A 24089-nucleotide genomic window follows, 5' to 3' on the forward strand; every position below is an offset into this window, starting at 1 on the left:
TTCTGGCTTTATAGTAGTGTTCATCAAATGGTCTCTGTAGCAAGAAAAACTCATCCAAAAGCAAGGTCCAAACCAGTCTGCTGCTCATAAAGAATCTCAGATTTGCAGCTGTACTAACAGAGTCCACAGCAATACGGGTGAAACTATTTCCCTGTATTGCCCTTTCTAAAGCATTAAGACACCTTCCTTCTTGGAGAGCTGTTCCTGGCTGCAGAATTACTGGTGCCTTCAGCCCCAGGAGGCAGAAACCGTGAGTCAGGGTCTGTAAAAATATCACAAGTTTGCCTTAAATATCATAAGGCTCTTTTAAATATAGATATATTTAGCTTATTGCTTTCTAGACACCGAAACTTTTTATACAGGCTCTGGTCATATTTTCCCTAGTCAGCTAGTGAGTCTTTAAAAGAAAAGTGAGATTCCCACAAATATTTCCAGGAAAAAAGCTGCAAACATAAGTCTTGCAATGCAATCCCAGCAGATACACACTCTATGCTGTTTCACACCGATTTCACTCCTCTTTTCTGTTTTTCTCCATTTGAAACAATCTTTTTTTTTTTTTTTTTTTCAAACAGAAAGTGTAGCAATGTTCTAAGTGTCTAGGAAAAAAGTATCATAATGAGAATAATAATAAGTCAAACCACTTTTGCCCTTCTGCAGGGCCCGGTCCAAAGCCCATTGATGTCAGCAAAGTCTTTTCAATGACTTCAATGAGCTGGATCAGAGCACAGATTTATAAAGGCATTTAGGTTCCTAATGATGTAAGGAGTTTCCTAGAGGTGTTGGGGGCCTAACCTGTTTATAGCATTTTGTAAATCTTATATGTTGGAGCATTGAAATACCTGAAATGCTACAGTATCTTGAGGCCACACCGAGATCTAGTGGAGTAACTCATTGAAAATAGCATTTGTAATTAATTTTGGTGTGTTTACTATTTGGAAATACATTGTTATTAGCCAGCCAGCTCTGCAGATGGCTGATTATAATTCAATACAATTTTTCTCCCCTCTTTTCATTGCATAATTTGTGGATACACCAGCTTTATTTCCAAGCAGTTGAAGTTTAAGTCCTCAGCTAGGTCCACACCAAACAGAAGGAAAAAAAAAAAAATCTAGAGTCAAGTGTTTCATGCGCAAGTTTGTTTGAAAATTCTATAATCTATGACAAACATTTCAAATTAAGAGGGCATTCCCACAGGCAATGAAATAACGAAGCTCTTGGAATCAGGCAGCCGAGCCATGAAGCTGAGAGCTATTTCCACATTTTATGTACTCTCAGAGGAGAAGAGCAAATTCCAAGAGCAATATCGTGTTGTGTTTGTAGATATTTCTTACCAACCGTGGGCCAGATTCTGCAGCCAGCCTAGGGGCAGCTTAGAGGGGGAAAGTCTGATTTTGGGTGTTTCTGTGCTGTTCAGAGCTCAGGGGAGCTGTTGGTTTCGATGCTGTGAGCGTGTTTTACACCCCTGACAGTGGCTTTGCTGAGCTTAAGGGGGACTGTTCTTCCACGCAAAGGTATTTGTGTCTGTCAGGGTGGATTATTGGGCACATCAGGAATTTGTTCTCAGGTCCGGAGGGATGCGGGGGGTTCGTTCAGAACACCTGAGGGGACGGACAGGCAGGTGGAGAGCGCGGTCAGCCGAGCAGCAGCGTCTCATGGCACCGCACAGAGAAGTGCTGCGGAGCTGGGCTGCCCAAAGAGGGCAGCAGGATGTCCCACCGGGGCTGGAGAGCAGCCAGCACCGAGAGAAAAGCTACAAAAGCGTTCCCACATCTCCTCCCTGCCCTACGGGATAGACTCAGGGCATCCCTGCACCCTCCGCCACAGCTTCTGAGGCACCCCCGCATCCCCCGGCACAGCCTCCCGGGGGGTTCCCGCATCCCCCCGAGCATCCCCCGGCACAGCCTCCCGGGGGTTCCCGCATCCCCCCGAGCATCCCCCGGCACAGCCTCCCGGGGGGTTCCCGCATCCCCCCGAGCATCCCCCGGCACAGCCTCCCGGCCAGCGCCGCTCCCCCCGCAGGGCTCCCAGCGGCTCCCAGGGGTCCGCCCGCTCCGGGGGCGGCTTTGCCCCCCGCCCCCGCCGCTCCATTGGCCCCGCCGCCGGCAGCGCTCCGCCCCACGCCCGGCGATGCCTCCGCCGAAGTTTTCCGCGGCGGGCTCCGCACGTGGGAGCCCCGCGTCGAGCCCCGGCACCGCGTCCCCGCCGAGCCCGGAGCGGGGGCGGCTCTCCGCCGCCCCGAAGCCGCTCCCCCGTCCCCCGCGGGGGATGTCCGGCTGAAGCGCGGTCCCCGCGCCGGGGATGCGGCAGCTCGCAGCCCCCCGGCCCCGCGGAGCTCAGCGCGGAGGGGCCGCGCCGGGGGGCGGCGGCGGAGCATGGCCAGGGCCCCCGGCCGCCCTCTCGGGGTAGCATGGCCGTGAGCGCCCCCGCCGCCGAGCCGCTGCCCCGCAGCATCTTCAAGAAGTTCCTGGTGATGCTCTGCTCCCTCCTCATGTCCCTCTACGTCTTTTACTGCCTGGCCGACCGCTGCCAGACCTTGCCCGGACCCATCATCGCCGCCGGCGCCGGCTCGGAGGAGGACGAGGGCGGCGGGGGCGAGTTCCTGGGCGGCTCTGCCGAGCTGCCCCCCTGGCAGGCGGCGGCGGCGCGGCGCAAGCGGCTCCTGCAGCGCCTCAAGCAGCGGCGGCGGCGCCAGGAGGCGGCCCCGGGCCAGGAGCTGCCGGCCGGGGGCGGCGGGAGCCGGGCCGGGGGCTCGGGCGGCGGGGGCACCCTGGCTCTGCTGCTGGGCGAGGGCAGCAAGCGGCTGCCGCAGGCCATCATCATCGGCGTCAAGAAGGGGGGGACGCGGGCGCTGCTGGAGTTCCTGCGGGTGCACCCCGACGTGCGCGCCGTCGGGGCCGAGCCTCACTTCTTCGACCGCAACTACGAGCGGGGACTGGCCTGGTACAGGTACGGGACGGGGACGGGGACGGGGACGGGGATGGAGCGGTGGCCGGGCCGCCAGTGCCCCCCGCTGGCCGCCGCTCCCGGCAGCCTCGCTCCCCACATCACCCCCGCTCCTTTCCTCAGCCCCTGCCTTCGCTCCTCCGCTCATCGAGCACTCTTCCCCCCAGCCCCTCGCTCCCCCCGTTCTTCCGTCCCTGCTCCCAAATCCTGCAGCTCTCCCGCATCCCCGGCCCGGCTCTCCCCATTGCCGGCTCCCCCTGGGGTGGCCGCTGCAGCCCGGCTGCCGCCTGCGGGGTGCACAGACACACGGATACACACGGACAGACACACGGACACACACAGACACAGACACACAGGCACACACAGACACACGGACAGACACACAGACACACGGACACACACGGACACAGACACACGGACACACAGACAGACACACGGACATACACAGACACACGGACACAGACACACGGACACAGACACACGGACAGACACACAGACAGACACACGGACACACAGGCACACACAGGCACACACAGACACACAGACACACACAAGCACACAAACATACAGACACACACAGACACAGACACACACACACACACACACACACACACACACACACACGCAGACAGACACACACACACAAAGGGAGAAGCCGCGGATGCCCCGCTGGCCCGAGGGCTGCGCGGGGATGCTGGGGCAGAGTTAATCCCTGCCACGAGAAGCGCAGCCCCCCAAAACCCTTTATACTCCCCCGGCTCTTTGCAAAACCTGTGGCTGACTCTCACCGAGCAGCCCCGGCTGCTCCCCCATCGCCTCCCGCAGCTCCCAGCCGCTAAAATTCACTTTCCTGTAGTCAGTGTGGACAAACCCCCCCTATTTCCCACGTAAACATTTCTGCATCCCAGTAACGACTGACCAAAAATGTCACTTCCAGGAGCCTACCCCACATGCTCACCTTGGCTACGAAATACCAGCAAAAGGTTGATGGGGTGGTTATTTCAGTGAATTAATGTTTTATTATGCTAGCCACTAAACGCTAAAGCCAGAGGGTTCTCCCTGAAGTTGTTGGGGATTTTTTTGTTGTGTGTTTAAAGTTAGCGGAGGAGCGTCTTTCCGGCAGATCCCTATAGGAGAGCTGGGTTAGGGTGAAAGTGCTGTCTCCAAAAGTGTGTCCTGTGTTTGTGGCTTTCTAGAGTGAGCGAGCAAACAGGAGCGGATTTTGGGTACCCCCGGAGCTTGTTTTACTTTGCGTAAAGCCCGGCCATCAGCAGAGAGAAGAGGATTTGGGCTCAGCTTGTGGTGACGGTACTGAAATGTGGAGTAGGGTAGTACTGACAGTCTGAGTGTTTATGTAGAAGCCTTAACGTGGAAGGGATGAGCTTGCCTGTGTATCCACCGATGTCAGAAACACGCTGCGTTTCTGCAGGCTGCAAAGTGTGGGTTCTCTTGAGAAGAAAGATTTCCTTTTGTGTGGGCTGAAGCTGTCTACAAAATTATATTTTTAGTCTGTGCTTATCCAATTTCCACATGCTGACCCTGTAGCAGAAAGGAAACGTTAAAAATGAATCTGAAAAAGCTCAAGAACTCTAATCAAGTCTTGACTTTGAAAAATAAACACATGGCTGTGGGGTGGCATCTACTGAAATTTATGGTGGATATGCAGAAAAGCTCATTTATCAAAGACGCTCTCGGAGCTTTGAGGAGCAGATGGCAGTGGGATAGACCTGCTTCTGGAAGCAGTCCCTGAGCGAGGAGTGCAGACCTAGGCAGAGGAGGAGCCACAGGCATTTGGGGCATAGTGCAGCCCTCGGTGTCGGGGATATAATTTTCCAGAGGTTTGGTCTTGATCTTGCAGCTCTTGCTCACTGGGCGTGCTGTCCCGTGCGCTGTTTGTGTAATCCTTCTGCTTTAGCACTTGGCACATGAGCTCTCCCATTAATTGCTGCAGTTTGTTTATTCTGGTATTTGATGTACTGAGTTTCATCTTTTTTATTTTTTTTTTTTTTTTTTTATTAGCCCCGTGGAGGCTGAGGTACAGTGAATTCTTTGTATGGGATTATTCCTTTGAGACCCGATCTTGCTGGCTTTGCTTGTGTGAGTAATCTTTGCTAAGGCACAGAGCCCCGGCGCGATGGCAGAGCTGCGGTGCCAGCTACCAGCCTGCTCAAAATACTCATTTCAAAAGCTACCTGTCTCTCTGCACGCTTTGTTGTGATCTCTGATGAGGGTTCAGTGCTGGGGAAGTGGCCAGATGTTTGCCAGAGGTCCCCATTCCTTATCTCGGCCATCAGAGGCTTGGGTTTCGTGCGCGCTGCTGTTTGGCAGCAGTCAGACTAAACAGCGTCATTCCAAGGTATAAACACCCGGGTTTGTTTTCAGTGCCCGCAGGAAGCCGGCACAGGCAGCCATGCCCTGGCCCAGGGAACACAACACTGCTGGCTCTTGAAGAATTGAAGAGGCAGGCAGCCTTTGTAGCTGGTGTCACTGCAGCCTGGAGGTGGGCTGGGACAGGGACAGGGCACCAGGAGAGCCCTGGTTCCCCCTGGAAACAGAGGAGCTGCTCCCCCAGCAGCTGCCCTGAGCTGGAGCTGCCAGCCAGGTGTGCTGCGAGGAACAGGCTTGGTGACACGCAGGGCACCTGCTGGGCTGCCACACAGAGCATGGAAACATCACCCAGGACATCCAATGGAGTAAGGGTGGAGCTCCTGCAGCCCCTGGGTAAGGGACAGCTGTCCCCCCGAGAAGCTGACTTTGTAAAAAGCATCTGTGGGATTGAATTTGGTGAGTGTGACACCTCGTGTGGGCCCGTGTGGGGGTTGAATATCAAGGGGAGTTGTGTGCCCAAAGGAGCTTTTTCTGTTTTGGGTTGGAGTCCCCTCAGCCAGTGGGGACAAAAGGAGGGAGGGGGCAGCCCACAATGCTGGCATTGACTTCAGTGCTGGGATTGCTGCTGCAGCCCTGAACAAGGCTATTGAGCTAAGAGTTCAATAGCAGGTGAGCAGGGGCTTTAACAGAGTTCAACTGGCAACCCCCACCCGAAAACGGCTGTACAGCCTGGGGAAAACTCCCAAGAACAGGGGCTGAGCCAGTCATGGAAAAAAAAAAAGCCTGGATTAAAGGAAAATATCTGTGTTTGTGGGTGATACGGCGAATCTGGCTCTTTCCCTCTGATCTTTTGTTAGTCTCGCACTGATTGAGCTGCCTGTTGGAATGCCATTATACTGTCAGTCACCCCAGGAACATTTATTTCATATGTTTTAATCTCCCTGCCTCTGTAGCACCAATGCCACTTTCACTAGAGTGAAGCCAAGTTAATGTCATTAGATTACATCTGATCCAGGGGAAGATGAAAGATAATTCAAAGTTACTCCGTCAGGTTGGGAGTTTAACCATCACTCCTCCTCGATGCTTCCAGAGCTGGGGAGATCTGACTCCTAATTAATGTCCTCATGGGATTTTTTTTCCAAGGTTTTGTGTTTGTTTTTTTTTTTTCCTTGCTTCTTTGTAATCTAGGAAACCACTGATGCTTCTGAGTCAAAGGGAACAGAGAACATCTCAGGTGCTGAAGAGGTCTGGGGTGGAGGAAAAGCAGGATTGTTGGAGGGGACATGCTCACAGCAGCTGTGAGCAGCTGCATCCCACCTCGAGCTGTGTCCCATCCTCTGTGCCTCAGAGCAGGGTGAAATCAGAGCCCTGGGGATGGGGGAGTCAGGTTTTGAGGGGTTTTGAGGTCTTTGTGACCCAGCAGTGCATTCTGTGAGTGAGTAAGTGTGGGAGGGAGGGTGGGAGTGTTGGTGTGTGGATGATGTCGGGGGGACATCAGGACAGTGAACACAGTTTATAGAAGGTGGAGCAGGACCAGGTAGCTTTCAGGAAGGACCTTGTTGCAATCCCTGCTGCATGAGGGAGATGCTGTAACAGTAGTTGCCTTGAAGGGATCATCTCCCCACCTTTCTCCAGCCATCCTTGCTGCTTCTGCAAGAATCACCAGCTCTTCGTGTTCAGGGTGTGCCCAGAACATGACCTGTGTTATTGGACATTGACTTTAAACCAGTTTGGGTTTTCCACTCCCTGCTGCACGTAGGAAGGGCTGCTTTAGCAGTCCCTTCTTGTCCTGGGAACATCTCATCTCCCAAACACATTTGAATCACTAACAGCATCAAGCACAGCCTGCAGCAGTTTCTCTGGAAATTGCAGCCTTGTACAGCTGAAGAGGATCAAGGTCCTTGTTTATTTATTAGCTGTGTAATCAAACACCTCCTGCACTGAGCTCTCGGGGCTGGGTACTGTATAAAGAGGGAACAAAAGGTGGTGTTGGCCCCAGAGTGCAGCTAATTCTCTGTAAACATCAGGTGGAGATGGGCTGAGCCTGGCACAGACAGTGGAGGGTGCCTGTGTTGGTTGGGGCAAGGAGTCCCTGCAGATGGAGGATAAGGTGGGTCTGTGGGTGGCTGAAGGGACCTTTCTTTGCTGGGGAAAAGGAGCTGGAAATGCTGGGGAAATCAGGGCTGGAGTCATTGAGTTAAGACAGTAACTGGTTCTGGTGCTCACGTGTTTTGCCACTGCCTGGACTTGGATCCTCCAAGGATTTTCAGTAGACATCTGGAACAGTTTGGAAGCTGGGGAGATGTCAGGGTGTGCCTCAGTTTGCCCTCGTGTGAAGGGGAAGTCCCTGTCCTGTGCTGCAGGTGGAACCAGCAGGGCTGTGATGTGACAGCTCTCTCCAGCACAGACAAGGTGTTGTGTGGGGTTTGATGGGTTAAATACCACCCAAAGGAGGTGAACCCCAGCTGGCAGAGCAGCTGTAGCCTTGACACAGCTTTGGCTGGCTGAACCCTTTCACTGGATGTTCTATCCAGGGATGGCACTGTCCAGATCTCCTTGGGGATCTCCCTGCATAGAACTGGGCCTGCACTCTTTCCCCTCTTACTCCTTAAATAGACCCCAAAGGGTTGCTATTTTTTGGTGGTTTTCTTTTTTTTCCAAGTGTTTTGTATCTCTACATATCCCTTCTGTTTTCTGTTAATGGAGAAGTTCCTATCTGGGGTTTGTGTGTGCCTGATGATGGAGTGAGCTCCTGAGTTGACATATTGGGAGAAGTCAAAATATGATTTTAGTGAAATCTCCTTTCCAGTTGCTGTGGTCTGCACTGGGGAAAACTCAGAAGGGAGTTCAGAAGTCTATAGACCCATCCTCTTCTTCAGTACTGCTTCACACCCCAGTCCTGGAGAGAGCAGAACCTTTCTCACCCACTGTGGCTCTGCCTCGGCCTGAGATGCTTGGAAATGGAGCTCCCCTGGCCCTGTCTGCTGGTGCTGAGCAACTGTGAAAATATGGCCTGGGCTGTCCAAGATGTTGTCAGTAAAATTCTCAGAGCCAGCTCTCGTGGAGAGCAGCACAAAGCTGCAGCTGGCTGGGGTGAGAGCTCATTTATGGCAAAAATTGGGATAAACTTTAGAGAAGCAGCAGATTCACCTGCTTTAACCGCTCTGGGTGGATTTTGTGAGTCTCCAGCTATGCACATAGCCTGTCCTGCTGCCTTCAGGGGGGCTCCTGGGAGTCATTCCATCGAGTCTGGGGTCCAGGGCCATGCTCTGGCCACACCATCACCACCAGGATGTCTTTACCACAGCCCAGCTTGGGTTTCACCCTGACCTTTTGAAGTTTATAATAGGAGCAGTGAGGTCTGGGGAGGGGGAAGGGAGCTGGTGCATTTCCAAAGAGTTCAGAGCAAACAACCAGCGATCAGAAAACTGAGAATAACCCCCCATGAACCCCCCTTGAAACTCCTGAGCTGCTAATTATGCTTTTTCCCTGGAGAATTCTGAGGTAACCCAAACTGCTTTCACAGGGAAACAGCAGATGCTGGCGAGGGGCAGCAGGGGCGGGTGTTGTGGCCATAAATCTTTGCAAATTCTCATTATGTGCAGGTATTCTAGGAGGGAAGTGAATTAGGTTGCAGTTAAATTTGTGTTGCTGGGGTTGGATGCTGGGGTCTTGCCCCATTACAAAGCCCCAAGTGGGGTAGTGAGGGTGTTCATGCAAGCTCTGGGGTCATCCCAGGGATTGTGAGAGTGGCTGGTGTTCCTGCCTTTCTCCTGCATAACCCACCTCCCAGGAAATTCCCTTTTTTCTCATGGTTTGGGGTTAAACCCGTTCAGCTCCAAACCGCGCCCACCTGAGCCCTGTGCCAGGAGCTACGTGAGCAGGATGGTGCCCGCAGTGAGAGTATAAATAGAGTTGCTCGAGGAAGTGAATTATTCCTGGCATTTCTTCCATTGAATAATGTGATTCTGCAGGAGGAAATCTTTCAGCAGAAGAAATCACCGGTTCCCTTCGTGCGTGGCAAGACCATCCTTCTTGCTTCCTGGAAGTGAGGAGACTCATTATGTGCTCCTTCTCTCTCTGCACCATCTGTTGCAGGATATGAAGATCCCTCACAACTCCCCCAGGCGTGGTGGGAGATGGAGGAGAAACTTCTCACTGCTGCCCCAGGGGAGCTCTGGAGGCCTCTGGTGGTTGTTTTCCCCGTGGTTGAGCAGCTGTGCCCAAGTGTCGCGTAAGAAAATCCCACTGGGGCCATTCCAGGCATCTGGAGGCCTTTCCTGCACCAAACTCCTGCAGCTTCACTGGGATCCTGCCTGGCTCCCAACTCAGCCCCTTGACTCCAGTTCCTGAGCACAGCTGGTGGCTGCAAGCTGGGATATTAACAGCTGGATCATTTCTTTCCACAACCACCCTTCTCACATCATCCCCCAGGGAGAGATGTTCAGGTTCAAGTGCAACACCATGATGGGAAGCTGGCTATTTATTGATTTGATTATTTATTTCTTTCTCCAGCACAGTCTTTTTTTTTTTTTTTTTGTTAAAAATTGCAAAAAGCCAGGCTGATTTGTTCTGCCATTGCCTGTTGGAAGAGGGCTCCCTCCCATAAACCAAGCTGTCTGGGGAAGCCTTTTATGGAAAATCACCAGATCAATAGTTTTGCCTTCTGTGTTTTTCCATGGGTGGCTCTGTGTGTTCCTATCTGCAGCTTTCGGCTCTCAGTGTTGCATTTTGTCATTACCATTTCACTTCTGCCTTCATGCTCTTGTATTGTAACATAGAGCACCTTTTGACATTACTGAAACACTTTAGCACGGTCTGAGCTGGGCTGTTTGGGAAACCTAATTCCAGGGAGAGAAATCCTGAGCATGGGCTCAGTAGAACAAGTGAGGAAACATTTGGATTTCCCAGCTGGGTGATGCTCTGTGCCCTGACACCTCCAGCACAGAGTTAGTGAGTGAAAGGCTGGAGATGTGATGCCCAGGACAGATGTTGTGCCAAGGAGGTGCCTGGCCCAGCTGAGACACCCAAAACACCCTGCAGATCAGTGACCCCACAGTGCTGATGTGCTCCAGGCCCCTGTAGCCAGCAGGACATGTTGCTTTTCCCACTTTGCAGCTGCACTTTGGCTCCAGAGTTGTTACCTCAGCTGGAAACCCACTCCTTGAATCCCTCTGGTTTCCAGCATTGCTGGACTCGGGGTTGTACCTTGCCAAGTTGTGTTTTGGGCCTCAATAAGATGCTGTTGGGAGGTCCCTGGGCCTGCAGGTGCAGCAAGGCACAACTTTCCCCTGCTCCTGCAGGACCTGCACCCATGGCAGGGTCCCCAGGCCTGGATGGGGGGAGCAATTAGTGGGTGCAATTAGTATTGTGCCATTAACATGCTGAGATTTGCACAGGTAAAACTGGGGATGGCAGGAGGAGCCTGGGTGATGTGCCAGAGCCACAGGTGAGGGAGATCTCCCCTCTGTGAGACACAGGCATTGTGCCAGTGGCCTCTCTGGGCTGTTTCTCCCTTCCCCAAACCGTGCTGGTAGGAAATGGCAGAGCCACGGTGCTGTTGCAGAGCATTAAGATATATGGTGTGTCCCTGAGGATAAACCTGTCACTCTGTTGGGAACGGCGAGAAGAACGACACAGACTCTCTTGTGAGTCGATCAGGAGAGTTCTTTCTCCTCTTTCTTAAGGTTTATTACCTCAGATCTTCTTTTATAGACCAATACACGAAAGTACAGAAAGGTAAAACTCTTACTGGTCAGTGAATTAACACATCACCATCACTGGTCAGTGGGGTTCACCACCCCTTGAACTTCTCTTGCAAGAAAACAAGAAACCGACAAACAGCACCTGCAGGGCTGTCTTCTGTCTCTGAGGATTGTTTTAATTCCTCCTTATGATTTCCCAGGCCACTTTCTCAGGCCAGACTGAGGAAATTAAGCAGCCTGCTATTCCACAGGCACTGTGCTGCCTGCTTTATAGTTAGCATCCACAGGAACCACCCTTGGTTTTGTATAATGTTGGTCCCTTCCTGGCCTCCCTTCCTTTTTCCCTACCCCATTATATATATGTTACCCCCCATATCTCCTCACCTCCCCCTACCCCTAGCACCCAAACACCTTTCCTTCTCCTGCCCTGGACGATTCACTCACAATAAACCCGGGACCACTTCCCTCAAGATTGAGTCTCCTTTGTCCAAATACCCAAGTTCATGCTGAATATGTTATTAGATTCCCCCATCCCATAGTCTGTGCAGGGCGGACACATCTCTACGAGGGATAAGAATGGAGGGATTTGTTTAATATTTACAGCAGAGGTGTGCCTGTCCGTGAGGTGAATACACACACAGTCACAACCAGCCAGTTCCCACAGCCTCACCCTGGCCTTTAGGATCAGCTGAGCCATCAGCTCTTGTGCCTTGGTGATGGTTTTGGGTTGTTGGTGGGAGAAGAAGACCCACTCTGTGATTAAGAGTGCATCTCTCTGCCCCTCAGCCCATTGGAATATCAACCCATGTAAGTGTGGTCATTTCCCCAGGACAATAAATTTGAAAGGCAGCTCAGGTTTGAAGCTGAGCACGGCTCATCCCATCCCGTGCTTGGCAGGTTGGGGCTGTGCTGTGGCCATCAGCAGCACTGGGGGATGGAGGATGCTCCACTCTGCCCGTGGGAAAAGAGGCAGAAAAGCACCCAGAGCCTGTGGCAGGGCAGGACTGAGCACGTGGGAGCTCTTGGCACGTGTTCAGCCAGTGCTGATCTCCCCTGAGTGTGCTGAGAGGGGAGCTTGGCTGCTAAAGCATCAACCACGGGTGTTCAAGGTGTGCTGAGCTTCCCTCAGCACCAGCTGCATCCTCCAGGCTGCTCCCCAACCACTTGCTTGTGCTGGAGGTCAGGAAAAGTTCTCCTGATGCCTCTCACAAGGGTTGGGGATGCTAGTCCCCACATCTGAGCTAACTTCCATCTCAGGTAATTCTAAAATTGAGCTCTGCTGTTCCAGTTGGCTCCAGTTGCCTTTGTTCCCTGTCCATGGACAGGCAGAGCCTCCCCACAGGGCTTGGCGTGCTCTGGCTGTGATTGCTGGGAGATGGTTGCTCAGAAGGACAATTCGGGTTTTTCTGCACGCAAAAACTGCGTGTCATGGCAAGGCATGAAGTGAATATTGTGCAATAATCCCGTCCTCCTGCACTGCTGAACTCTGCTGTGGGAATGTGAATATTTGCCTGTAAATGTTTGCCTGGTGTTCAGCATTCTTGTACGTGTGTGGCAAAGGTTGTTGTAGCCTTCATCACCTCTAAAGGAGGATAAGAGCACAAAAGGAAATTCTCTTTGCCTGCAGCAAGCAGAGCACAGGCAGTGACATGCAGAGCTGGGCCAGAGGAGCGTGTTTGGGGTGACAGCTGGCACAGCCACCTCCTGTGCAGGGCCTGGGGAGCCCTGGCTTGTGCATGTTCATTCCACAGCTCCAGAAGCCTCTGGGAGGAGATTTCATGGGGTGGTTACTGAGGCAGTGGCTGTCCCTCCTACCCCTCTCACGTCTCCATCTGTACTATCAGCAACAGGTTGGAAAGAAGCAGAATTAGAGACTTTCTCAAACAGTGTGAGATTAAGCTGTGAAATGGGCTGCCATGGGAGGGTTTTAGTTAAAGAAGTCTAAAAAGCACCCTGAAAGTACTTGGCAAAGAACAGTGCACCAGGAGCTGCTGAGTGTGATGGGCCAGAAACAAAGTCCAGCTCAGGGAGCTGCCAAGTCTCATCTGGGAGGGACCCAGGGCTCTGCTCCTGCTGCTGGCCCAGGAATTCTCTTGTGGATCACAGGGAGGCTCATCCCTTCACTGTTCCTGGAGGGGAATTATGGTTGGTGTTGTTTGGTTAAAAACCCAGCTGGGTGTGCAGGGATGGATTTTCCAGTTGGCATCACGTGGCTGGTAGCAAAGAAGGGAGCATTTCCACTTTCACCATGGTCTGGGAAATTTGGGTAGAAATGACAATCAAAGCCCTGCTCCCTGTCAGCCCTTGTGCTGCCTGGAGATCATCAGCCCAGCTGCCCCCTGCAAACCTGCCCGGGGTTAAGGGCTGCCAGAGGTTCTGAACAAGCACAAAAACCCCCAAAACAGTCTGTGGGCGGGTGTGAATGGCTGAAAGTCAATGTGTGTCCCACAGAACACCGAATGTTTCTTGTCCAGCTGCTCAGTTGGACCCTCCTGAGGAGCAGGGGTGGGATTTTGTTGGGCACCTGCAGAGAGAGAGGTCCAGGGGCCAGCATGGGCATTGCTGTGGGCTGGACAGCACGGTCTGTGTCATGTCCAGAGCAGCTGAGGAGGCTTTGGGACACACTCAGCTGGCTGGTGCGAGTCAGGGCCTGAAGAACTCACAAAACCTTGCTCAAGGTGCAGCTGGGAGGGCTGGGACTGAGTTTCCAGTGAGCACCATGACCTGTCCCTCCAGCACTGCCCTCCCTGGGTTGTGTTTGCTCTGACCACAGGCAGACACTGAAGGTGCCCAGAGACAGGACAGGGGAGTCATTCTGAGCTGAAATCTTGTTTTTACATGCCCAGGGTGTGATCCCTGATCAGCCCAGCACAGACCCAGAGCTGCCTTTGTCACAAGTCGTGATGCTGCTCTGCCTGCTCCTGGCCCCGCCACCCTCCCTCCCAGCCCCGGTGCATCCTCTGGAACAGCTCCTAAAGAATTCAGCAGGACGTGCAAGCAGAGAGGCCGGGGCTGGGGAAGGGCTGCCCAGCCTGACCCAGATGCAGCACACAGCACTTAATTGAGTTTGACCATCGGCAGTGCCCCCGCTCGGGGTCAGCCCTGGGTGCACAGCCTGCCAGAGCTGCTTTCTTTGGTGTGGGACAGGTTGAGCTCTGCCCTGCCTGCACCGAGGGTGGTGGCCCCTGTCACATCCCAGGGACCCACTGTCCCCACGGTGTGACACGACAGGGTCAGTGAGCTGGGAGCTGTGCCTTTTGAGGGGGCTGTGCCTTTTGAGGGGACTGTGCCTTTTGAGGGGGCTGTGCTTTTTGAGGGGCTGCACCCTGGAGTTTACAGCTTCATCTGCCCCAGGCTCCCTAATTGCACTTGAGTTGTTTGGCCGAGTGGCAGCGAGCCACAGGGTCACAGCTGGTGCCTGGGTGTGTTCCCATTCTTGGTGCTCCCATCCCTGCAGTCAGGCTGTGGGGGATGCATTTAGGAGTTTTTCAACCCCTCAGTTTCCAGAATGCATTGGCCAAGATGTCCAGAGGAAGCTGTGTCCTGGCTGACCTCCCAGGCCAGGCGTTAAGCACGTGGCACGCACTGGGAAGGAGAGCGCACTGCGAGCCGTCCATCCCCGTGCTGTCCGCAGGGAGAGGGCCCTTGCCAGCCTCCAGATGGACTGCAACCCTGAGATGGTCTCACTCCTGCCCTGACCAGCCCTTTCCAGGCCTCTCACAGCCCAGAGCTGTAAAGCAGATTCCTGGAGATGTGGAACACTGTGCCACTCTGGTGCTGGGCAGTGCCGGAGGCTCCAGGCACATCCCTCCCTGGGAGCCACAAGCCATGGTACTCCAGGGTGAAAAGAGTCAGGAGGGAGCTTTGGGGAGTGGTTAACAGCCTCAGCCAAGGCAGGGCCGTGGGTCAGAGAGGCTCAGTTATTTCCTGGTGATATTCCTGCTGATGTGACACATACAGATCTATCTGCACCCCCAGCTTTAGCAAAGGGCAGGGACAGTGGGGACATCCCCTGAGCCCTGCTCTGCAGGAGGACTTTCAGACACAAGCCCATGGGTCACCCTGACACTGCTGACTCAGCCACGGGCCCTTCCCTCAGCAGAGATTTCCAGGAATGCCATCCTTAACATCTCCCACTAGGCAAATCATAGCCAGCATATGGTTAGGGAGGAATTGGATTTACCCTGTAATCTAATCAATGTTAAATAACAGTAATTCTAACTCCGAGCTCCGTGTTTAAAGTGCTGTTGGTCTCTGGGGTTCATTGGAGTTATTTAATCTAATGAAATCCCATTACTGCCTCATGAGGGTGCGCCACAGGGATGTCTTTCCTAGGAAGGAAGGCAATGGTTAAAGAATTGGCAGCCAAGCACAAATATCCAGTAGGGGAAAGGGGCTGAGTGCAGTAAGTTGAGGGTTTCACCTGGCAGGAGGAGCTCAGAGCACTTTGGCTGCATCATTCCAGTGGTGACTGTCATTGCTCAGGCCGTGCCCAGCTTCCTCCTGTCACCTCCTGTCACCTCCCTGGGCAGGCTGTACTGCATGGTGCCACTTTTCCCTTCTGCTGGCACAAACAGAGTTATGTTCCTTATCCCATCTCAATACCCAGCATCACACCTGCTGTGCTTCCTGCAGTGGGTTGTTCTCAGCACTCTGCTGCTCCTGGCTGTGCTGGCCACTGGATTTCCACAGAATCAGAGAATCACCAATGGTTTGGCTGGGAAGGGACCTTACAGACCAGCTCATTCCAAGCCCCTTCCACACCTTCCACCAGCACAGGTTGCTAAAAAACCCATCCAACCTCACCTTGAACACTTCCAGGGATTTAAGATGGTTTCCCCCCAACCTGCTGTACTTTTTCCATTTGCATAAAGCAATTTTTCCCAATCTGCTTTATCGAGGGAGACAGGCCCTCTTCCGGGTCACATTTCCCACGCTGGCTTTGTGACAAGTTCTCAGCCTTCAAACAATTACATCACAACAGAGTCAAGCCGAGCCTATTGCACCAGTTGCTTTCCTACATGCTGGGCTTATTGTATTCAAATACCTTGGAATTCTGTCAGCAGAAGGCAGGGACTCTGCTGCTGTCAAATACCAGCCAGGCTGTGTCCTGTGTGCTGGGGGAGTGTTCCTTCCCCGTAGTGCATGCTCCAGTTTGCCATTATTACTCCTTTAATAAGACCAATACTTGCTCTGCTTCGCTCATTTGCTGCTAAAATTGGAGCCATTAGAGCAGGAAGTGACAATTACCTTTTGAGCAGTGTGGGCTAGGAGCCCAGTGTGGTGCTGCCCCAGAGGAGAGGGATCAAATCTGCTTTTGAGGTGTAAATTCCTGTCTCACACTGGACCAGCTTTCTGGGGACAGTTGGGATGACTGTCAGGGGTGCCCAGCATCCTCTGGAGGAAAGATTGCATAGGTGCTGGGAGAAGACACATCTGGCTCAGTGTCTGTGGATGTGATGGGAATGAGGGGTTGTGGCTCTGTGCTGCTGAGTTATCTTGGGACATCCTCTGAGCTGCCCATCCCCAAGGAGCAGCTTCTTTCCTCAAAAACCATCTCTGTGCTGGGGAAAAAACACAAAACATTAAAAAGGAGCATGTCTGGTACTTTAATCACGTTAAGCACTCCCAAACCCACGTCTGCACTGCACAGCAGCGTGCCAGAGCTCTCTGGAGGAGCAGATGCAGCAGGTGCAGAGAGATGGGGCAAAGGAGGCATTTCTGGAGGAGGGAGGGCTCTGTGGCCACAGCCTGGCAAGCACTGTAGGAGCAGCCCTTGCCCCTGGAGAGGTGGCACTCTGAGCCCTGGCATGGGTGAGGTGGAGGTGCCGCGTGTGGCGTGGGAGCAGCGGCGATGCTGGCTGTGCTGAGCAGGAGGCGCGGGCAGCGCCAGCCGCCGTGTCTGGGCTCATTATGCACGTCCCTTTCACACCGCCTTCATTATTCCCCTGCTATCTAGTGTCATTAAGATATCAAGTTCATTTAGGTACATCCACATTGGCAGTTTAATTATGTCTGGGTGCTACTCTGTATTTTATTCATGGACTATCTGGGGGCGGTTGTCAAACACAAGACCAGGAGATAAAGGTTTGGTGGCTGCAGAATGCTAATGTCCTGCTGGTTCCCTTTTGACAAATACACATGCCAGTTATTACCAAACTGATTATTTCATTCATTAACACCACATACATCAGCTCCCTTCACCCAGTATTATTGTATACATTCATCTTTTCATAAACAATTACCTGACAAAGTTGGGAAAGGCGAGTATTGGGGAAGGAATGCTATGCTGGGAAGTTCCTGGTGTGGGTTAGTGACAGGGTGCTGGGGGTGTGTGGAACTCTCCATTAGCGTGATGGCTTCATTAATCAAATTAGGGACAATAGCATGTCACATGTGTGCCATGTTTCCCAACAACCCCTCTGCGCTGTGCCACGGCTCCCTGGCCAGTTTGTGCTGATGAGGTGACACAAAATCCAGGGGACCCTGTGGGAAGGCCAGGAAAGCAGCTGGACCATGAGCTGAATTTCTCATTATTATTATTATTTTTAGTAGTATTTATCATTATTATGATGAGGAGTATTTGTGTGAAAACAGGTCTTTTGTTTATTGTTTCTGTCTTTTTTCCAGCTTCCTCATTCTGCTTTGCCCAGGTTGGAGCCCTGTGCAATAGGATTGGAAGTGGTGGTAGGAATGACTAGGACATCACAAGTGTGAAACCAGCTGGGGAGCAAAGCCCTCACTGTGTCTTCTTTGCACAGTCCTTGACTGTAAAAGCTGGTGATGGAGAAAAAAATGTAGCAGGGAGATGTGATCAGTGAAGAGTAACCAAAGTCATGAAATAAGTGATTCCTGCAACTTTCTTAGAGATGGTGGTGAGACCCACCAGGAAGGACTGGGGTTTGTGCTGGCCCAGGTGGGGATCATTGGCAGCATCCTCCAGCCCCTTCCATCCAGCACAAACCCCTGCAGGAAGGGTTTGTTGTTGAACACACAGCCCTCATGGTTTCAGTGTGGTGTCTTCCCTGATTTCTTCAGACACTTTGTGCCCTCAGCTGTCTCCCCAGGCAGGCTCACTCCCTGGGATGTGGAGAAGGAGCAGCTGCAGGAGGCCACCAATACAGCCACAATCAATTCAGCTTCTCACTCGAGCAGACACGCTCGGAAAGCAACGCTTCAGGGGTCACACTGCTGCTGCGCAGGATTTGCAAATAAATAAAGGATCTGAGTGAGTTTTAAGTGCCTAACTCCCTTAGGCCCCTTTGGAACAAACCCCACTGGAATAACTAAGAAGCTTTCCCTGTGTGTTTGCAGAAACATTAATCCTCCTTGCTATGTCAAGTCTCTTTGATCACACTTCAAAATCTTCATCTCCAGGGGTCCTGTCTGGGCTTTCCAAAGTGGCTTCAGAGCAGAAGACCTGGGCTCCCAAGGCTCAGGATCCTTTTCCAAATCCCTCCGTGGCTCCCCGTGTTGGAATGGAGAGATCACACCATGCCAGGAATCCCCATGGTCCCACTGCAAGGTGGGACCCCACCATGGGGTGGTGGCTGACTCTTGTGGTGGGCTGTGGGAATTAGAATCCCTGCTGCTCTGAAGAGCTTCAGTGCGGGCTTAGTTCTGTTTCCTTTTGTACTCCCAGGGAAGCGTGATGACAGAGGAAGCACACTCAGGCTGGGTTTTCTCTTCAGGGATGTTGAGAAATGATTGGTGAGGGAGGGTTGGTCTTGCTAAGAAGGGAGGCCCTGCAAAGGAGAAGCTGGGAGTCATCTTCAGGAGCTGATCTGAAGCCTGCTGCCCACACTAGTTCAGTGCTGAGTGAGGAAGAGCAGTTTTTATTGACCTGTGTCCAAATGACTCAAGTTGACTAATGAACCTGAGGTCACTAATTGGGGTTTTTTCATCCATCCATCCACCCATCCATCCATCCATCCATCCATCCACCCATCCATCCACCCATCCATCCATCCACCCATCCATCCATCACCCATCCATCCATCCATCCATCCATCATCCATCCATCCATCCATCCATCCATCCATCCATCATCCATCCATCATCCATCCATCCATCCATCCATCCATCCATCCATCCATCATCCATCCATCCACCCATCCATCCATCCATCCATCATCCATCATCCATCCATCATCCATCCATCCATCCATCCATCATCCATCATCCATCCATCATCCATCCATCCATCCATCCATCCATCACCCATCCATCCATCCATCCATCCATTCATCCATCCATCACCCATCCATCCATCATCCATCACCCATCCATCCATCCATCCATCCATCCATCCATCATCCATCACCCATCCATCCATCCATCCATCATCCATCCATCCATCCATCCATCCATCATCCATCCATCCATCCATCCATCCATCCATCATCCATCCATCATCCATCCATCCATCCATCCATCCATTTTCTGGAGAACACTTCACCTTTCTTTTTTCTGTTTTTTTTTCTTTTCACATTACTGAGCTGTGCTCACCCTGAACAACCTCGGTGTCCCACTAACGCCCAAGCCTCAGCCTCCACATCCCTGTGCCATGGAGGTACAAACCTACAGACCAGCCAGAGCTGAGCTGGCTGCTGTGTCATTCACCCACGAGATTTAGATCTGCTGCAAACTAAAACTCCCTGGAATATGTCAGATGGCTGATACTGGATTAGGCAGCGATGCATTCCCTGGGAGAAGGTGGAATTGCTGAGCTCAGGGAAGAGCTCTTCTGCATAATCTTGTGAGTAGTGGCTGAACTCCCTGCCTTGACTGTGGGGCTGGAGAGACCAGTGTCCATCTCTGTGCAGCTTCCTCTCCATCCTTGCCTTGCCCAGAACTTGCAAATTAGGCCAGGAAGAATCTTTTTCAGCTTTCTGTTTTCTGCAGACTTTGTCCTGCTTTGCACTTGACTGCTTTGCTCCAGGAATGAAAGCACAGAGCCCTTTCCCAGCCATTAAAGTTTCATTTAGCAAAAGGACAAAGAATTGGCACAGGAAGGATGAAGAACCACTGCAAGAGTAAACTTGTGTGACTCTATATATTTTAGATCATAGCCTGAGGTCAGGCTCCCTTTTTTATAATACAGATGGAGGAGTTTTTGGCCATGCAGCAGGAGGATACATAAAAAAAGTCACTTCTCAGCATAATTTAAAGAGCAACCTCTATTCTCAACACTGAGGTCTTTGAGGTGTCTGTGTCTTTCATCAGCACACAGATACACACACAGATGTGCACACACCATCTCCAGCAGTACAGGGCATGCCACAGGAATTTCCAAAACTCTTCAATAATCTCTGTTGAACTGTTTAGGACTCCACAGCAATATCTTGGTGGACAGATCCTTTCACCTCTACAGATAAGGGAGAAAATCCATCTCCTTGCTCCCAAAACCCTGGCAGCCAGCTCACAATCTCCAGAGGCACCAGGGTGTGCAGAACTCCCCAGGTTCTGTACAGCCCAGTGGCTCCCAGCCTGCTGCATCCACATTTCCAATATTTTTCCCTGCCTCCAGCTTCAGCTGCCTTCATTTGGCCAGTGCACTCACTAGGGCCTGATTTCCAGTCTCTCAGATTTGGTGGTGTTTCTTCAGAGGGAAGGAGAACAGAGGGACACTGGTTTTGGGTTGGTTTTTTTTGTTTTTTTTCATAAATCACATCCATTTAGTGGTTTTTTTCTGTGTCCTTCCAATTTTCAGACAACATTTTATTCCCCTTTACATTGTGTGCAGCTTCTCAAGCACCACCCCTCTCTCCAGCTCCAGTTCCCATCCTTCTCCTCTTCCACGGGAGGAGCACAGGCACTGTGTGCAGGGCCTGCTTGCACCAAGGGAAAACAAGGCAGACATGGAAAATGAGCAAATTGCATTATGTATTGCAGGCAATAATGTAGCTCCCAGGGGACAGGGATAATGTAGAGAGAGACAAAGGAACAACAGTTCTTGCTGGCCTGAGCACTCACTTGATTGTGGCTTTTCTGGAATTATTCCTGATTTCTTTGTGATTGTTTGTGTCACTCTTTTGACTTTTCACTTTTATCTGGCTTCTTCTGAATTGAGCCCCAGGGCTGATGAGTGATCAGGATTTGGGCAGAGGCATCCCCAGCACCAGGGATGAAGATTATTTTCAAGCTGGCTGTGATTTTTGAGGGGGACTTTTCCTGGAGAACTGATGGTTTGGGTTCCCATTTTCTGGCAGTGGGAGGGAAGCTATGGAGATTCCCTGAGTTTCAGGTGAAGAAAGAGGCACCAGGATGAAACTTCTGGCATCACCCAAGCAGTGTGTGTATGTTCCCAGGAACTTCTGAGTTTGGGGTTCTTGCAGGACACAACAGGGCTGGTGATCCACAGGTCTGTGGGACACTGAACTGTCCCCGTGATGGGGATGGATTTCCTCAGCAGCCTAGGTGGTGAGAGGCTGCCCAAATCAAAGCTCCACCAGCTTTTGGAAAAATCCCATCTGGGATGTTTGCCTGGAGCCTCCACAAGGTCCCCCTACAGAGAAAGCCAAGGCTCTTAGATATGCTTTGGACTCCTCTCCTCTCCTCTCCTCTCCTCTCCTCTCCTCTCCTCTCCTCTCCTCTCCTCTCCTCTCCTCTCCTCTCCTCTCCTCTCCTCTCCTCTCCTCTCCTCTCCTCTCCTCTCCTCTCCTCTCCTCTCCTCTCCTCTCCTCTCCTCTCCTCTCCTCTCCTCTCCTCTCCTCTCCTCTCCTCTCCTCTCCTCTCCTCTCCTCTCCTCTCCTCTCCTCTCCTCTCCTCTCCTCTCCTCTCCTCTCCTCTCCTCTCCTCTCCTCTCCTCTCCTCTCCTCTCCTCTCCTCTCCTCTCCTCTCCTCTCCTCTCCTCTCCTCTCCTCTCCTCTCCTCTCCTCTCCTCTCCTCTCCTCTCCTCTCCTCTCCTCTCCTCTCCTCTCCTCTCCTCTCCTCTCCTCTCCTCTCCTCTCCTCTTTTTTCTGCTTGTTCTGTCTGTCTTGTCTTTCCACCTTTCTGAGACGTAAGCAAATTCCAGGAAGGCATCAGTTGTCTTTAACACCCAAAGGAAAAATCGAAGGGAAGGGTTCAATTACTCGCATGAAAAATGAGTCTCCTAACGGAGGTCTATCCATTTGCTAGTTGTGCTTGTTTTAAAACTGAATTATAGAGACTGCACATTTTTCCAGAGACAAATGCATTAATTTTTCTCCAAACAGACAAGAGAGAAGCAGAGGGAAAATAAGATAATAAGAGTTTCCACAGTGATTTATATGCCTTTGTGAAAAATAATGGGGGCAGACAGCAGTGTGCTCCAGCAGCTGGGAGGAAGGGGCAGGGGGGTGGCAGGGACGACTGCAAGGAAAACTGCCAGAAGTCCAAGTCTGATTGTTGGTTTTAGATGATATAAGATCACTTTATGTCTCTGACTGGCTTGAAAAATCTCTGTTCCTCTCTCTCTCTCTCTCACTGTATACACATATAAAATATAGGCCATATGATGCACTTAAAACCAGCACAGACTACGGTGTTTATACAGGAAAGGATTGTGTTTCTGGCCGACCTCTCCCCAGCCCTCCTTCTTCTGACGAAGGATAAACTGGGACCTTTAGAAAACAAAGTGGTGGCTGCAATTTTTAACAGATTTGCTCTTGTATATATTTATACAGGGCAGGCGAGCCCTTCCCCAGGGCCGTCTCCTTGTGCCTGTGGGCAGAAACCAGGGGGGTTGAGTTTATTTTTTTTTTTTATCTGTTCACTTTGGTTTGATTTATACGGTAAAAGAGATATTTTTATTATAGTGCATAGTAAATTGGGTTTCTTTATTGCTCATGAGAGCCATTTCCCAAAATTGGACTATTTATATAGTACACTGATTGCAGTGTATTTCTGATCTTGATGTCTAACTGTAAGGAATATAAAAAAATTACAGAAAATCAGATGTTTTTTTAAGAAAACCTGCAACTTCTCTTGAAATAAGATGAAATGGGTGACTTTTACTCGAGATGATGATGTGGAACTCAGCAGCTCCCAGGAAATCATCTTGGTTTGGTGACTAAAGACTTTTGGTGGGAGCTGGAGGCTCTGGGAGGTTTTGAAGCAGTTTTGTGGTTTGTCCATTGGTGTAATCCACAGGAAACACATCCGTGAGGCCAAAGGCCACCAGGGCTGTGGTGCCTACACTGATGTTTCTTCTCTCCAATTATAGGAATGATTCAATGAATTAATTCCCAGTTGGTTTCCCAGCAGAAAATCCTGCAGCGTTCAGATGGATGTGAGAGTGGAGGGAGGCTGGAAGTGCTGCTTCAAAGCAAAACTTAAATCTGTTCCAGGGCAGATGGTTAACTGTGTAGTTTCAATTTATTTGCCTAATGCAAATCATGTCCCATTTGCCCATGGCACCAGGAGAACCAGATTCCTGTTTGTTTTGCTAAAAGCTGATATTTCAGGGAATATTCTGCAGCTCCCACATGAAGCTCCCATTTGTGGTCCCAGGGGAGGGAGGACAAGCAGTGCTTCCCATGGAAAGGTGCTGGATGGGGATGAGCTGCCAACACCGTGTTGCTTTGCAAGATTCAACCTCTCCTGCTCACGGCTCCAGACCTGAGAAGGTGCTTTAGCATCCTCTTTTCCCATTCCCAAACCAGGCACCAGGAAGTGTCTGTGGGGCTGGATTCCTGCCTTGGGCCAGGAGGGTGCTTCTCAGGGAACTTCCCAACTTCCCAAAAGGGCCTTGATTGAAGCCTGTAGAGATTTTTCACAGATTCATGGCTTTTCAAAGGAGAAATTTGCATATTAATAAGAAGCTGTTCAGACTGATTGGCTTAATGTGTTTGGGGTAAGTATAATTAAATGTCAAGGGAAATATATCATGAAGTAATGAAGCTGGAGTTAATTTATCAAAAAACGAATCCTAAAGAGGGAGACAATTCCAATAACAAACAGTTCTTTAACCTTCCTCCTTAAGATGATTTGCTTAGTCAGGGCTGAAATGTGTGGTCTTGGAGATCTTTGAGTGAGAGAGGCATGAGGGGGTTGTTGGTTTGGGGATGGAGGTTGTTCCATATTCTCCCTATTACAGAGCCTTCTGTCCTGGCTGAGGACAAGGCTGAGCCCATCAAGAGGGTTCTCCTG

The 24089-nt window shown here is 51.5% G+C and overlaps 1 protein-coding gene and 2 long non-coding RNA genes across 3 annotated transcripts in view; 2 read left to right on the plus strand and 1 right to left on the minus strand.

Annotated features, from left to right (window-relative positions):
- The first annotated feature begins 2390 nt into the window (after positions 1–2390).
- The window catches only part of LOC111937225 (heparan sulfate glucosamine 3-O-sulfotransferase 3A1), a 30566-nt gene continuing 8867 nt past the window's right edge, over positions 2391–24089 (plus strand). Inside the window, exon 1 of the mRNA XM_086857000.1 lies at positions 2391–2946. Within this exon, the coding sequence (XP_086713126.1) occupies positions 2408–2946 (539 nt within the window). The 5' untranslated portion in view covers positions 2391–2407. The remainder of the gene's footprint in view (positions 2947–24089) is intronic.
- Positions 7269–11446, plus strand: LOC147649789 (uncharacterized). Its single transcript, XR_015277920.1, has 3 exons — positions 7269–7381; positions 8081–8364; positions 9246–11446. It is a non-coding gene; the product is annotated as an uncharacterized LOC147649789 (long non-coding RNA).
- On the minus strand, positions 15237–15473 carry LOC111943808 (uncharacterized). The gene is made up of 2 exons (XR_002871037.2): positions 15400–15473; positions 15237–15307 (listed from the first exon to the last, which is right to left on the minus strand). It is a non-coding gene; the product is annotated as an uncharacterized LOC111943808 (long non-coding RNA).

Source organism: Cyanistes caeruleus, chromosome 19, assembly GCF_971803275.1.
Source record: "Cyanistes caeruleus chromosome 19, bCyaCae1.hap1.1, whole genome shotgun sequence".
Taxonomy (NCBI): domain Eukaryota; kingdom Metazoa; phylum Chordata; class Aves; order Passeriformes; family Paridae; genus Cyanistes; species Cyanistes caeruleus.